The 14,971-nt window shown below is 35.5% G+C and overlaps 1 protein-coding gene across 5 annotated transcripts in view; it reads left to right on the top strand.

Moving 5' to 3' along the window:
- The window catches only part of DSCAM (DS cell adhesion molecule), a 478,055-nt gene that overhangs the window by 354,328 nt on the left and 108,756 nt on the right, over positions 1–14,971 (top strand). For all 5 annotated transcript variants that reach the window (XM_035315830.1, XM_035315828.1, XM_035315829.1 and 2 more), the window contains exon 12: positions 12,122–12,318. In XM_035315830.1, the coding sequence (XP_035171721.1) occupies positions 12,122–12,318 (197 nt within the window). The remainder of the gene's footprint in view (positions 1–12,121; positions 12,319–14,971) is intronic.

Below are 14,971 nucleotides of genomic sequence, written 5' to 3'. Positions count from 1 at the left end.
AGCACTCTGCTTTCAATAACCTTTTCCTTGTGTAGGTAAAGGAAATATGATACCAGAATCTATGCTTTTGTCTCAATTGAAAGCTGTAGTTGCAGCTGCTTTGACAGTGACAGCACCTGCATTTTTAGAACATTCATATTTAGTTAATAGTTTGGCATCATTCTGATATTGTTATTATTTTAATTTCTCTTACTAGTAAAGCAAGTGAAAAAGAGATGTTATTTTTTGACATCTCTCAATTCTGAAATCTTGATGAAATACTATAGGACAAAGGTATAACTCTTTAATAAGGGATTTTCTGTCAAATTTCAAATAACAGCCAGATTGTCTATCAACTAACAGAGAGCAGAAATGTGCAATTTCAGATTTTTTTTTTCTTTTCTTTATTTTACAAGCAGTTAATGGAAAAAAAAAAAAAAAAAAAAAAAAAGGAGAGAGAGAAAAAAAAGCTGGGTTTGAAAAGTTATTTGCAGAGGAGTAGCAGTATGGCTATACAATGTGAGATTGTGTCCTACCCATCAATCAGGCAGTCTGTTCTTAGCAAGAAGGCTAGAAGCATTCATCCATGGGGAAAGCAGAAGCTGACTAGAAATTAGTGAAAACTTTACTTCATGGTACAAAAGAGAAATTTTATTTATATTTTACTTGACAAAACTATTGTTTTAGTTCCTCATGGAATGAATGGATATCACGGAAAGGTTCTTCACCGAGAGTGTGGTAAAGCACTGGAACAGGTTCCCAAGGGAAGTAGTCACAGCACCACTCCTGCCAGAGTTCAGAAAGACTTTGGACAGTGCTCTCAGACACTTTGTCTGATTTTTTGGGTGATCCTTTGGGGACCCAGGAGTTGGACTTGATAATCCTTGTGAGTCCCTTCCAACTTTGATATTCTATGATTCTATGAATGAGTCAATGATGTATTCCTAGCTGACCGTCAGGGAATCCATGTGCCTTAGAGTGACTTTAGCTTTAGATTTTAGGAATTTGAGCTATTGTACTAGTATTGTTTGGCTGGGGAAATATATATATCTATAAATATATTGAGAATTTTCACAAATTTTCAAAGAAATGCATTTGAAGATTTTTTGTAAGCATATTCATCTGATTTTGGGACAAATTCAGAACTGAAATATACATTTTTATTCCTCCTGATTTCACAATTTTGTATCACCACTAACTAGGAGGTCTCATTTGGCGAAAGATTCTGGAGTAGGTGAAGAAGCAGTACGGAGTTATAAAACAAATTTTACCATTTATGTGCTTATGTCACAGTCTTTATAAGATAAATAACTCTATCTATTGCTTACTATAGGATTTGCACAAATAAAAAAGAAAAAAGGTTTATCTAAGTGGTTAAGCCATTGGTCATGTGTCTGATCAGTTAGGTCATGCAAGGAGTTGAATAGCCTTGGAACTATTCAACAGCTGAAGCTGCAAATGGAAATCAGTGCCTTGTGCTTCTTAGTATTTGAAAGCTGTCTGTATTCATGGTCACTGAAGTGGCATTACTATTGAACAAGTGCTTGGTGTTCCGAATCCAGTTTCATACAGAGACAGTTTAACAAGAAGGGAATCTTGCACTGCAGCTGATGACTGTTGCATTTTTTTATGAATAAAATAAACAGAATATTTCCATGTCATAGGGAAATGATAGTTACGACTTGGTAAAAAATATTACTTAATTTCTGTGTATATGCTCAAACATGTTTGTGGACAGAAAAAAAAAGTTATATATTTCTAGAGAGAGAGGGAGAGAAAATGTTTTTATGTTGACCCTGTAACTAGCTGCTTCATTGATTATATTCAATGTCTGTTGTATTCAAAATGTGAAACTATGTTTAACAGCATGACTTCTTTCTTCCTTTGCCAGTAGCTGAATTATTACCACTGCCATTTTGGCTTCTCTTTTTGACTGTTCATTCTGTATGTACAAGAGGGAGTGTGAATTCCTATTCACTTGAAAGACAATTTAAAGGAAAAAATTAGCCAAGTCTCTTGAACTCCTTGCAAAATTTGTGCTGCAGGAAGGTATTGTAGAGGAAAATGACCTGCAGCCCCCATGCAACATGCTTTGCTCGTGAGATAGATGGCTATAATGTACTCCTGCCTGAAACACTGGTATTTATGATGTCTTTCCTTGGCCAAAGGGTGAACACCATCTCCAGATATATATATATATATATATATATATATTTAATGAGAGTATTGAAAAGAGAAATGCTCAGGACAGCTGAAGGTCAAGTGAAAGATGTAAACAGGGTTGCTTTATCTTCTTTTCCAGGTAATCAAAATAACTGTCCTTATGTGACTGCATGAAAAACATTTTTCTCCTGTCTCAGTCACACATGCATGCACATGCATGTAAGCAGAAACATACACACGCCTTGACCCCAGTTATATAGGAGTACCCTAGTCATGTTGCTGGACACTGTGAATACTTGGAACAGCAGTGTAAAATTTGGCTTTAAAACTAGTTTGCACCTGTTTTCTGGTTCACAGCTGGATGAGCCTATTGGTTCCTCTAAATAAGCCCAAATAACTATAGCCCTGGTTCAAATTAAGGCCTATTTCCTCTGGCCTTAGGCATTTGGTTACTGAAGCCAAATTGTCAGCTGCTGCTTTTGTCTGGGAGCTTTAATAATTGTTCAGTGTAATAGTCTCAAAATCCTCAGTGGAAAGACCTAGCCTTTAGAGTAGACAAAACATTGCAAAGACATATTAGTAATAAATGTAAAAAGCACAAAAATTTCCCAAGTTGGGTTCTAATTTTAGAGTTAATCATAACAAATGAGATTTTTCATTTCTGATTTTCTGCTGTTAAAACTGCTGCTTATTTATGGGTACATGTAACTTGCAGAAATGTACTGAACATATTTACTTTATAAATATTGTATTTCTCTAAGCCGTCTTAGTTTTTCAATACTAGCAATTCTCTTCTTCCATAACACATACTTTAAAAAATGTTGTTAAACACACAAGTAGTCTATTAGCTTTTCTTACACCATGTGGCTTTTAAGATGGTTCCCGTTTCTTCTAAAAATTGTCTCCTTTTACTGATCAGCTGAAGAGATCTATTTTTCCTTGTAAATAAATAAATAAATAAATAAATAAATAAATAAATCTGGCATGCTGAGCAGCCAAAGTAGAAAACAGACCTAATCTTGTAAAACAAAAGGTAGAGTAGATTAGGAATCAAGATTGTTGTTTTTCAGCAACAAGTAGAGCCACTATTCCATAGACAAACCATTGCCAGACAGTCTCTGTGACAGGACCAAATGTTAGAATTTTTATTGGAGAAACCAGATTGATGTAAATTAAAATAAATGTCTTCAGAGCTTTTTATCAGTTTCTTATTCTCCCCAGTTGAACCTCCTTTCCTATCTTTCCTGAGATAGCAGCATTTGTTGACATCCTAAGTAGCCACCTGAAATCAGGTTGACATGAATGCCTGGTTCTATGAACATACTCTACTTCCACATGTGTGTGAATACTTTTCTGTATATATGCAATGTCATAACACCTTTGTTAGCATTAATATACAGAATACATATGTATATTTATTTATATTCTGTATGTTAATTTATTTATATAGCAAATGCCTACATTAATATAGAGTTGTACCTTGCTGATTTTAATATGTTTGAGTTTTGTCCCCATCATCAGAGTATCAGATGCTACTGAGCTATTTGCAGCTATCCAGACAAAAAAATATAATTCATCTGAAAGGTTAGGCAAGACTAGTTCTACCAGAACTCTTTCTTATACATCAGCAGATAGTATTTCATGGTTTTTAGCTCATAACTGTGCTGTTATAGACCCAAGTCACTGTGCTTAAAAGTATACTTGCATGATTGAACAGTGAATGAAAACCATTAATGTCCCAGAATGCACTACTCACCAATGCTCATTTTTGTTGTAGCCAGTTTCTTACTGTGTTTCTGCTTCATCTAAACCTGTCAATACCTCAGTTAGCGCTTGCTTCTCTTCCTCTGTGAGGGACATTTACACATGTCACTTTACAGCCTCCAAAATCTAAAAAACCCATGGGAATAGTCAGGTCATAAAATACAGCCTGATCAGAGTTCATGTTTTCCAATGATTTTCTGGCCCCCCCCCCCCCTTTTTTTTTTAAAGCCACCATCACCACCAGAATTGTAAACTGTTTGAGTGTTTTTAATGAAAAAACAATAACAAAAACAAAATCAAAAGACACAAGTGTATTTATTTTTTTTTAATTAAAAAGTACATATAGAAAGATTAAAGAATAAGAAGTTCTAAGAAAATGAGTGCCCTACCATGTGATTCTGCAGTCTGTGCTTTTACTGATTTGTGTTCAGTAAGTCTCAAAAAATTAGAGCACTATTTTACAATTATGATAGCATTAAACATCTAATATAGCATTAAAACTTGATGCTGTCTTGATGGCGGATTAAATTCAATTTAAGATCAAAGCATAGGACAAGATATGTAAAATTATATACTACTGGTTTTAATTATTTTAACAGTCCTGCTCATTGCAAACTGACTTTTATACAGGGCGAAGAAAGATGGCAATTGATCTGGAATAGAAAGTGACCCCAAAGAAATTTATACTTAATGGATACATGTTTCTAATACAAATTTTTAAGCATCCATACTTTTCAACAATAGTGATGATAAGAATAACACCATCCATTAATTTCTTGTGAAAGAAGATGTTCTAAATTTTCATAAATCACAATAAAATGTATGTTAATGTATTTATATTTTAACAGATCTCTGATCACTTATTTTTCTTGACAATTAGACAAGTTCTGAGAATACTGATTTTCCAGTGCCTCATGTGGGTTACCATAATTTGTCATAAATTTCCACAGGCTTTTACTATAACTGACTGCAGGGAACAAAGCTGTCAGCTTATCATTTCCCATTTTCTTTCTCTTGGTTATTAGGAAGTGCAGTTAGACAAAATGGGAATTGAAGCTGCATGACAATGCAAAAGAAAGTCATTCATTTCGGTACCATGTCAAAGTCAAAGGAAAGACCAAGAAATATAAGAAGCTGCTGGTCTCGTGTGTATCATCTGAAGACAGCAGTTTGCACTATGCAAACATAAAGCTAATGCAAGAAAAGACCTCAGGAAAAGGGAAAAATTACCTCTGCGATTTGAGAGAAAAGACCTTTTTTATTTTATTAATGTGTCTTTTGGTTAAAATTCATAGTTGTCATGCAAAATAAATCAACTTCTTTTCCTATAATGTGACCTGAAACTGCTTCTGAGTGAATAAAATATGAACCCTAAATGTTCGCAGCCTTTACCCTGACATATTCAATCAGATCATGAGGCACTAGTGAAACTGCCAAGTTCTCAAGACATCATTGTCATTCTTATTAAAGCTTAGCATCAAACAAGGTCTGTTCTAGCTTGGAAACACATGTTTGAATAATACTTATAATCAAAGTAACTTAATTTATATCAGCGGAATACCTAGCTGATATCATATCTTAGAGTGAACAGAATCCTTATTCATTCCTACCTTGTGATATATGTCTTTAGATTTATTTTTTCAAAGATTGCCTTGCAGATATATTATAATGTCCTAATAATGAAGTTTTTACATATCACTGATGTTTTGATACAGGATTTGTAATGCAAGCTTAGGTAGCTGGGACATGGGCTGATTACGTCTGTGTTTACTTTCCCTCTATTATTTATACGTCATCATTCTCATGGATGTAGCTCTTGGCTAAATATGAAGATGCAATTTCTGCTGTGAACAGTATCTTTTTCCATGACAGTACTGTGTTTCATACAGTTCTCTCAGAAAATTGTTATGCTAATAGAACTACTAATGAATCTCTTGCTTATTCTCCAGAAATCTGTTTATGTAACAATTACTAATGGAAATTCAGTAGTCCTCCTTTTAGGGCAGGTTGGGAGTAGAAGGTTATATGATTTGTTTTGCTTTATTAACAAAAATAACAGGAATACACTCGTCTGGATTTATTTTGTATACACTTCAGATTACTGAAACTAACACTGAATAGGTAATTTAGCCTGACATTCATCAAGTTTTTGCTTCTCTCCTCAAAATTCTCAGGCTTATGCATTTGAAATCATTTCCCCTAGTTTGAAACCTCAGCAGTAATTAATTTCAAAGGATTTGCTTTTTCAATTTGGAATTTATACCATATTGATTAGTTAGTGACTAGGTGACTTATCTCAGTAATGTTTCTATTTGAGAGTTGCATTGCTTACACCAAAAAAAAATCATTACCAATTCAAAGCAATATAATAAAATATGCATTCAGAATTCACTTTCATGAAATATTTAAATATTTGAGATTGAATTTTTAAAATATTTATCCTAAAAGAATATGTCTCTGAGAAGGTTCACAATAAAAAGCACAACTGGATCACAAACATGAAGTTCATTTTTAAATTTACAGAATATTTATAGAAAATAATTTTAATTATTCACTTTGCTTATTTTCATTATTCTATTAAAGAAAACAGAAGTTAAAGAAAAACGGGAGGAAATAATCATACATCCATTATTTCTGTGAAAATAATTTCTATTCATAAAAACAGGATGTTTACTTTTGTATTAACATACTTTTTTCACCTTTTGAGGCATGCAGTATTCTTTGATTTCTAGTCTTACATATCTCTTGAGGATGAGGGTTAAGAACAATATTTTCACCTTCTACAGAGGTCATAGTTTTTCCAAGTCCCATTGAGGAGCCCCATCGATTTAAAATTCACTGCTAGTCTCATTGCACCATTTGAATTCTGGAGAAAAGCTGCTTAAATAAGCAAGAATGTCACAACAGAAAGGGAAAGCTGAAGTTAAGAGAAGAATTTCAGTAACTCACTAATTGAGTTGTAGAAGTCTACTAAATTTGAAAATACGGTAATAAGTAGAAATCAAGTAATTACACTGTGATAGTTTGTCCCCCTTAAAAGTCATTTACTTGCATGAGCTTTCTTTGCCTGAGCAAAAGCGGATTGAGAAAGACAGAGTTTATTGTGTGTGATGGAAAATATCATCTGTCATGAAGAGAAAAACATTCTCACTGTGGTAGACCAACATGAGAAGATATGCTAAATTTGGCCTAAATGTTAAATTAGAATTTAAATTATTATTATTTTTTTTCAATATAATTCAACTTTAGTGCAGTTTTCCCTTACCCAAGTCCCTATTCTCATTTTTGATGTTATTTTTACCTAGGGTTGTTAAAGCACATCACAGGGCCATGGTCCTTTGTTCTCAAAATTGTACAAGAAAACCAGATGTGGTTCATCACCATACTCGTTAGAGTGTTGGTGTGCATTTCTCTGCAACTGAGCAAGGTGTTGCAGGTTTTTGAAGGATCAGTGTAAAGAAAAGGGTTTTGAGGGCACAGTTTATTTGGTTAGATGAACACCACTGTGAAAATATTTCCTTCTTTATGGAGCTGTGGGCACAGCTGCTACATGGATAGGTGCAGGCAGACTCCAAACTGGCCTGTTCAAGCATGCTCCAGTAAAGAAATCAAGTTACTTGGTATTTCCACTGTCTGGGAAGAGATCTTAAGATCAAATGTGGAGACATGGTGAGACGTGCCAGGAGTTTCATCATTGACAGAAGCCAGGACATGTCTGTTATCAAGCACACTCAAATTCTCACTACATTCAGTTATGTACATGACATAAGTCATGAGATTTTTTTTCTCTGCTGCATCTTCTCTATTCTCTTTCTCAAGAGAAATTTTAATCTTCATTAATGTTTGGATATGAGCAACACTCTAACTTTTAAAACAGCTCAAACACATTGTACAGTGTCATATGACATCTCCCATTGATTTTGTTGGTGACTGTGTTGTACTCCTCTCCTCACCACCACCAAGTTGCTCAAAAAATTACCATTTGAAGTCTATAGATAGTTTAGTTTAGTTTAGTTTAGTTCCTAAATGTATTGAGAACTTCAGTCAGTCTTAGAATCATTTAGGGTTCCACCATGATACTTAGTGTTTAATTAAAAATTAGAAGTCTTATAAATATAGATAAATGTTTTCATTTTTATTTGCTTTCAGTTTCTGATGGAACATTAAGCAGTAGCAGAGAATAGAAAGTCAGATTAAGTAATTTTTACTGAATCTCGGGAAAGGTCCAAATTTTATTTTCTTTAAGAATTGAACAAAAATTTCTTATTTCATCTGGACCAGTTCCATGATTATTAAGACTAATTTCTACTGCTGATTTATGCCTTTCAATTTTTAATGATGAAGTTGTTAATAGTATAAAGCAATGAGGTTATTCCCTACAGGACTGGCATGAAGAAGAGTAACATAATGAATTGACCTGGAAAAATGAGTAAACAAATCAGCTTTCCAAATGGAAGCCCAACATTAAACAGAGAAATCTCCTAGATTAATGCCACTGGCATTGAAATTGAAATCACCATAATCTATAAACTATAGCTTCTATTTGGCCCAATAGACCAGCTTTAAAATTGTTCTGTGCCATACGGCATGCTTCAGAGAATGATGGGGAGAACCCCAGAGGAAATAGACTTGGATTAATTTGTCCCACAGGGAAACTTATTCCAAAATCCTGGGATATGACACTATGCATTCCTTGCATACACCAAGTAATGTTACCTTCAAAAGGATCTGCACACATTATGACATCTGAATCATCTCGATATACTTCCAAATGCATCCGCTTAGATGTATAGAATCATAGAATCATAGAATTATTAAGTTTGGAAAAGACCAAGATCATCTGGCCCAACCATTCCCCTACCACCAATATCACCCACTAAACCATGTCTCTAAGCACCAACTTAAACACCCCCAGGGACGGTGACTCCACCATCTTCCTGGGTTCCAATGCTTAACTAAGGCATCCTAGGACAATATCACATATATATATATAGACTCAGTTTGATTTTTTACATTTTTTTTAGAATTTTTTTTTCAAGAAAAGAAGGAGCATATTCAACTCAGTTATTTGCATCAATAATCTGATTAAAGATAGTTTGAGGACAAAGATATACATTGCCTAAAATATCTTTGGCAACATGGCTTTGTTACCAGAAATCTTTTGACAACAAGGAAGATAAAAAGAAGAGCTTATGGTTTAGGAGCATTGGAGATAAATGTGAAAAGTAAAAAATCAGCTTTGGAGGAAGGGGAAATATTTAGCTGTGAGGCATTGCTATGGCAATAAAGAATCAGTGTGGAAGATTATGTGAGAGGAAGGGAAGGATAATTATGGATAAAGCAGTATCTGAAGAATAAAGTCATCTTTTTTTACATGTTTTTATGCCGTTCTTACTAAGAAAGTTTGTTGGAAAAAAAAAAAAAAAAGCTTCATCCTCTGTTTTTTTTTTTTTTTTTTTTTTTTTTTTTAAAGAAGCAAGATGGTCACAGTGTTTGCTTTGGTACTACTACCCATCAGGGGACTTTTGATAGACACTTGTTTAGGAGAGCTGAATGTGGAACAGCAGTCTCTGAGACAGATTCATCGATGTCCATAGGATTAAAATTTGGATCCAATCTTCTCGTTTTCTGTAGGGGCGTAGTGTCTGAGAAGCAGGAAGAAGGTAGACCTGCCAGTGCAAGTCTCACCTGCTCCAAATTCTGAGCCCTCTTGCCCAGATGAATGGACACCCTGAGTGCTCAGGTACCTTGTGGGGAGGCACATGCCACCCCTCAGCTCCAGGGTGGGCTAAACACATGCTCCCTCCATCATGGGAGAACAGCAGGATATTTGGAATAGGAGATAAGTAGGAGATACTGATGGGAAAGAAGATTGCAGTTGTAGAGAAAATAATTATGGAAATGGGGAGGTTGGAATTATTTCATTAGGGAAGTAAAGTGAGACTGGAGAAAGAAATTGTTGCTGTAGAGGTTAGGGAGCATGTGAGAACGTGAGGAGGTTGCAGTAGGAAGACAGAAGGAGGTGAAGGGGAATGGAGTGAATGTGTTTCACTGAGGGGAAATGAGGAAGATGTGCAGAAATGCTTCAAATGAAGAAGGAAGGGATGTGTAGGAGTCTTGGAAATTATGGAAGAAAGAAAGGGGGTGACACAAACTAATGATGGCAATGTGAACTCTTTAATAACCTGCCACTCATATGAATTGGTTCTCTTACTGCATAAAGGGATATATTGGTCTATTTTAAGTGTTGTGGAAAAGGGCAGATATATTCAAGTGCACATACTTGTGCATATGGGGCCCACAAGCCTACAACTCTTTAGGCCTTGTAGTTTCTTTGTTCAGACACAAATCTCTGATGGACTGAAAAGTGACCTTTTGAAAATAACCTCCTTGTGGGTATCAGTGCCTGGAAAGACTCTAGGTAAAACTGAAGATTTTTCCGTTCTCTAGAAGATGATATCAGTCATTTCAATTTTGATTATTCACCATTTCTTCTTTTTGAGTGCTTCTCTTTGAAAAAACTAATTGCAATCTAATAACAAAATAGTCAAGCAAGACATACATTGTCACTAATGTATATCACTCCTTAAAGAGCCTTATGTCTTACACAAGACCTTTCTAAGGATTCTTCCTGTAATTAGATCCCATTTGTAATTCTCACCCATACTCCACGGCCTTGATAATTTTCAGATCGGTTTATTATGGTTCAGGAGTCCTCTGTACAGAAAGGGCTGTAGCCTGACATATTGTTATATCCAAGCATCAATAGTTCTGACATGTGAAAAGGTCATGCCATCAAACATTAGCACTTCAAAACAGCAATTATAGTAATTCATTTCAATAAGAATTTAAAATATATTTATTTATTTATTTGTTTGTTTGTTTGTTTTCTGTCTAATAGTAATAGATGTAATCTATGCAGGAGAAAAAATTAGGAAGGCCTCAAACTAGGTTCACTGCCAATGTCATCTTCTTACAATTGAGACCCAGGGAAGTTAGGATGGAATCAGTAAATTTTACTGATAAGAAGGGGCAAATGTTCATGCATAAAAATGAGAATAGGACTACTGCAGGAGTCAGCCCTGGAGTATAAGAGCTTAGTGAAAGGATTCTTTATTGTCACTTTATGTGTGTTAAAAGGAGGGGCCTGATACTTTCAGGGGAGAGCAGTTCTGTGTACTATCCAGGGCTCTTCAGCTTCTCCCAAGCAGGTAAGTTGTCATAACTATAAGACAGACTTACAGACTTATTTCTTGTACTCACAAATGCCCAGATGTTATTCGTCAGTGGACAAATCATATGGTAAGAAAAAGACAGACTAGTAAGGACATAAAATAGACCATCCTGTTTCAGAAAATGAGTTATCATTCCAAAATGTAAAAAATACTTATATTTTATGTCCATTTCTATGAGCAAGAAAATATTTTTTTCAACTTTAAGAAATTTTAGAGTCCTGAATAATTAATGAAGTTGATGATTTTATCCCAACTGTTCTGCAAATTCTGCAAACAGCTTTCAAATATATTAAACACAAAACAGTATAGGTTAATTTTCAAGATAGGTTTATTTATTTAATTAATTATACCTGCAGTTGAGTACAGTTTAATTGTCTTCAGCACATACACGTACTGTAAGCCCTTTGGTGCAGAGCTGCTCTTTTCATTTTGTACATCTCCTGGCTTAATGGAGCTCTCATTTTGATAGGCCATTACTGTCATGTACAAGGATAGAACATATATCTATCAGCAAATAAAACAGGTAAATGTACTTTCTGTTAGCTTTGTGCATATTTGTGGTGAATGTATAGTAAAACGTTCACCACAAGATATAAGAAATTTCTATCAGTTCTTTATTGGTCCAATTTCTGCGCATTACTTACAGTACTTTTATGTGTTGTACATCTTGTAGTTATGGTACAAATTGTCCTATGGGCAGAAAAATAAATGAAGCCAGGTTTCATTTGGATGTGCATCTTCTGTCTCTATAGACACACTGTCCAGCCTTTGCTCTTCTCTGTTAAGTTCCCTTTGAGGCTCATCTTCTCTTTTAAGATTTTCTCACATAAAATTGAAAGTAAAATCCTTTCATGCATTTTTGGCCATCTGTTCAAATATGGACAAACTGAATGAGACACAGACTGGATGGTTGGTCAACCTCTCCGGTCAGAGTAGTCACCTCACTGAAGAACCGTCTTTGTTGTTCTGTCTGTTTTTAGTTCCAGCTATGATAACTTCCTATCCAAACACCACCCTGGCAACACAAGGTCAAAAGAAGGAGATGAGCTGCACAGCACATGGAGAGAAACCCATAATAGTCCGCTGGGAGAAAGAGGACAGAATCATTAACCCTGAAATGTCCCGTTATCTTGTTTCCACCAAGGAAGTTGGAGATGAAGTGATCTCTACTCTGCAGGTAAGAAAATAAAGTGACCCATGACTCATTAACATGTGTGAGATTGTTGCTTGGTTTAATTTTTATTTTGATTTTGATAAGGATGCACAGCTATTTCTTCCTAGAAGGCCAAAGCCCCACCACTTGCTCCATCTGTGGCACAGACCTGGAGAGCTAGGCTGACTACTATTGTTACCAAGAGGAAGTAGAGGAAATGTCGACGTCCCATCTCCCAGAAAAATCAGTCACCATCTCCATCACCTTATGCTACAGAAGCAACAAGAGAGCAAGGCTGACTCGCAGCCCCTCCATCCTTGCTGTCTCAGGAGCAACATGGCTCATGCCTTGTCCTGTCCTTCCTGGGGTAGCATGGCTCAATTTTTAGTACACTGCTGCTAAGTGTTGAGTGAATATCTGACCATTAGATGTGATGGGTGTCAGGTTTAACTTCACCAGTCATTAAGCTATTCTGATATAATAATACAGTCTTTAAAAAACATTTTTTTCTGCCTTTCTTTTATTCCGTGGGGCTTGTGAGCCATACATGGACAATTTTACAAAGGAAGGTTAGTCATCAGATTCAAAATGAAATAGAAGGAAAAAGCACATGTAGATACGTAGTCTACATCTACTGCAGCCAGTAGTCTTTGGCACTTATATACAGTAGCAGAAGTCACCAAGCCACATGGCAACAGGGCGTAATCTTCAACTTCACTTCTGCTTCTCTGACAGGCAGCTCTCTGGTGATGTGGCAACTGTGCCATCTTGACTGATAAATCAGTATGTGAGGCTTCACTAAATTCCAAGTAGCTGACATGGGTTAGATTGAGAGGCTTACATGAGCAGCACCTTTGTTTTGGGGACTTAAGACCATCCCAAGGTCATGGAAGCAAAGGAAACTCATGCTGTTCTGGTGTAACCTATAGTGGATAGGGTTATGATATTAGCCTCATTATACAACTTTTTCCACTCAAGTTTGAACTTTTCCAGCACAAGCAAGTTTCCAGTCCATTCCTTTATATTGTTACATGTACTTTAGGAAATATAAAATACTTTAAAACATATATTTTAATTCAAGAATATTCATTTCCATTTTTCAGTCACATTCCTAAAAATATTTTTATTGGGCTCAGGGAAAAAATTCTCCAACCCTCAGCTGATTCTACTTATATTCTGTTGTAACTCTTAAGATATATCTTTCTTCACTATCCAAAAATTGTGTTGGATGATATCCAGCAAATTTTGGTTTTGCATTCATTGAGGGAACTTTGTCATTGATTTCTATGAGGAAGGATGTGTGAATTTGTGTATGTTAGTACATTTGTGTTTTGAATAATATTCAAGTACAGAATAGACATTTAGACCTTTCTGCCCTCATTCATCTTATTGCCTTTAAAAATATAGTGCCTGGATGCACAACAATGTTTATTTTTTGAAGGCTGGAGACCTGCTTGGAGAATTCCCTTCTGAAGCTGTTGTATACAGTAGTGGCATTCTACATCCATACCTATGTTACATACAAAACTTTTGACTTCTGAGAGATAATGCCCTCAAACTAGAAAACGTTGGGATTAAGGTTGTCTTTGAAGCCTTTAATTGAGTGCTTTTGTGTGTGTGCATGATGATGTGATCCTTAGTTGTATACTCAGCTTTTATTTTTTCTGCAGGACCCCTGCCTCAGTCAGGCATGACTTGGATTTTCTCTGGAGTTGAATTAGGGTTAAGTAATGAAAGACACTGTGTGATGCAAGGCTGATCATTGAAACCAAACTTTTCACAGGTGGCCAATAATTGTGTGTTCTTTGTTTTCTAGGTACTTGCCTTGAGCCCTTGGGGTCTGATTTGCAGAAGTACTAAGCCCTCATAGCTGCAGCTTAACTCAAAGGAAGCTGTTATGAACACATGAAATGCTATTTATTGCTAAGGACTCCGAGGGGGGGAAAGGAGGCCCTAGATGTATCAAATTGGGCTCTGAAAACTTTTGTTCTTCTATCTTAAAGCTCAGTCACATGTGCAATTTAACACAGATTGGCAAGTTACCACATCTCAGATGGTAACTCTCCAATATCCTTGTAGTGATTGGGAAATAAATCCATTTATCTTAACTAGTGGTGAATAAGAATTGCACTCATATTACCTTGGCTTCACCAAGGAGTAAAGAGCACATGGAGTTACCATGGAAGAGCATGTGGCAACTTGTCAAGCAGCCACAAACATTATCATATGTCTGGTTCCTTAATTCCCCATACAAAATGGTGGTAATACTCTTTATGATGTCAGGGTTTATGAAAATAAATTCACTCATGTTTCTGCAATGGGAATTGCATAGGTGAATGTCACAGAAAATGCTATGAGAGAATGAATACGTCTGTCTTCAGGGCACAGTTTGAACTGTGTGCAGTAAATAAAGTGTGAAGAGCACACTGAACAATAAGAAGAAAATATCATTTGGAATATGTGCTCATTTATAAAATCCTCTCCCTCTTGTACTTTGAATGAAGCAGTGGTCCTGTAGAAAAATATCATTATGATCATGTATGTAAAGAAAATATATAATTGTCTATGTTATAAAATAGAAAATTGAAAGGAAAGACCACCCAAATTTTATTATGAGACATCATGCAGAATACTACATGGTTCGCCAGCAGTATTTGAACCTTTATTTCCTCCACAC

The sequence above is a fragment of the Oxyura jamaicensis genome, chromosome 1 (assembly GCF_011077185.1).
Source record: "Oxyura jamaicensis isolate SHBP4307 breed ruddy duck chromosome 1, BPBGC_Ojam_1.0, whole genome shotgun sequence".
NCBI lineage: Eukaryota > Metazoa > Chordata > Aves > Anseriformes > Anatidae > Oxyura > Oxyura jamaicensis.
This window is presented reverse-complemented; position numbering and strand designations above follow the sequence as displayed.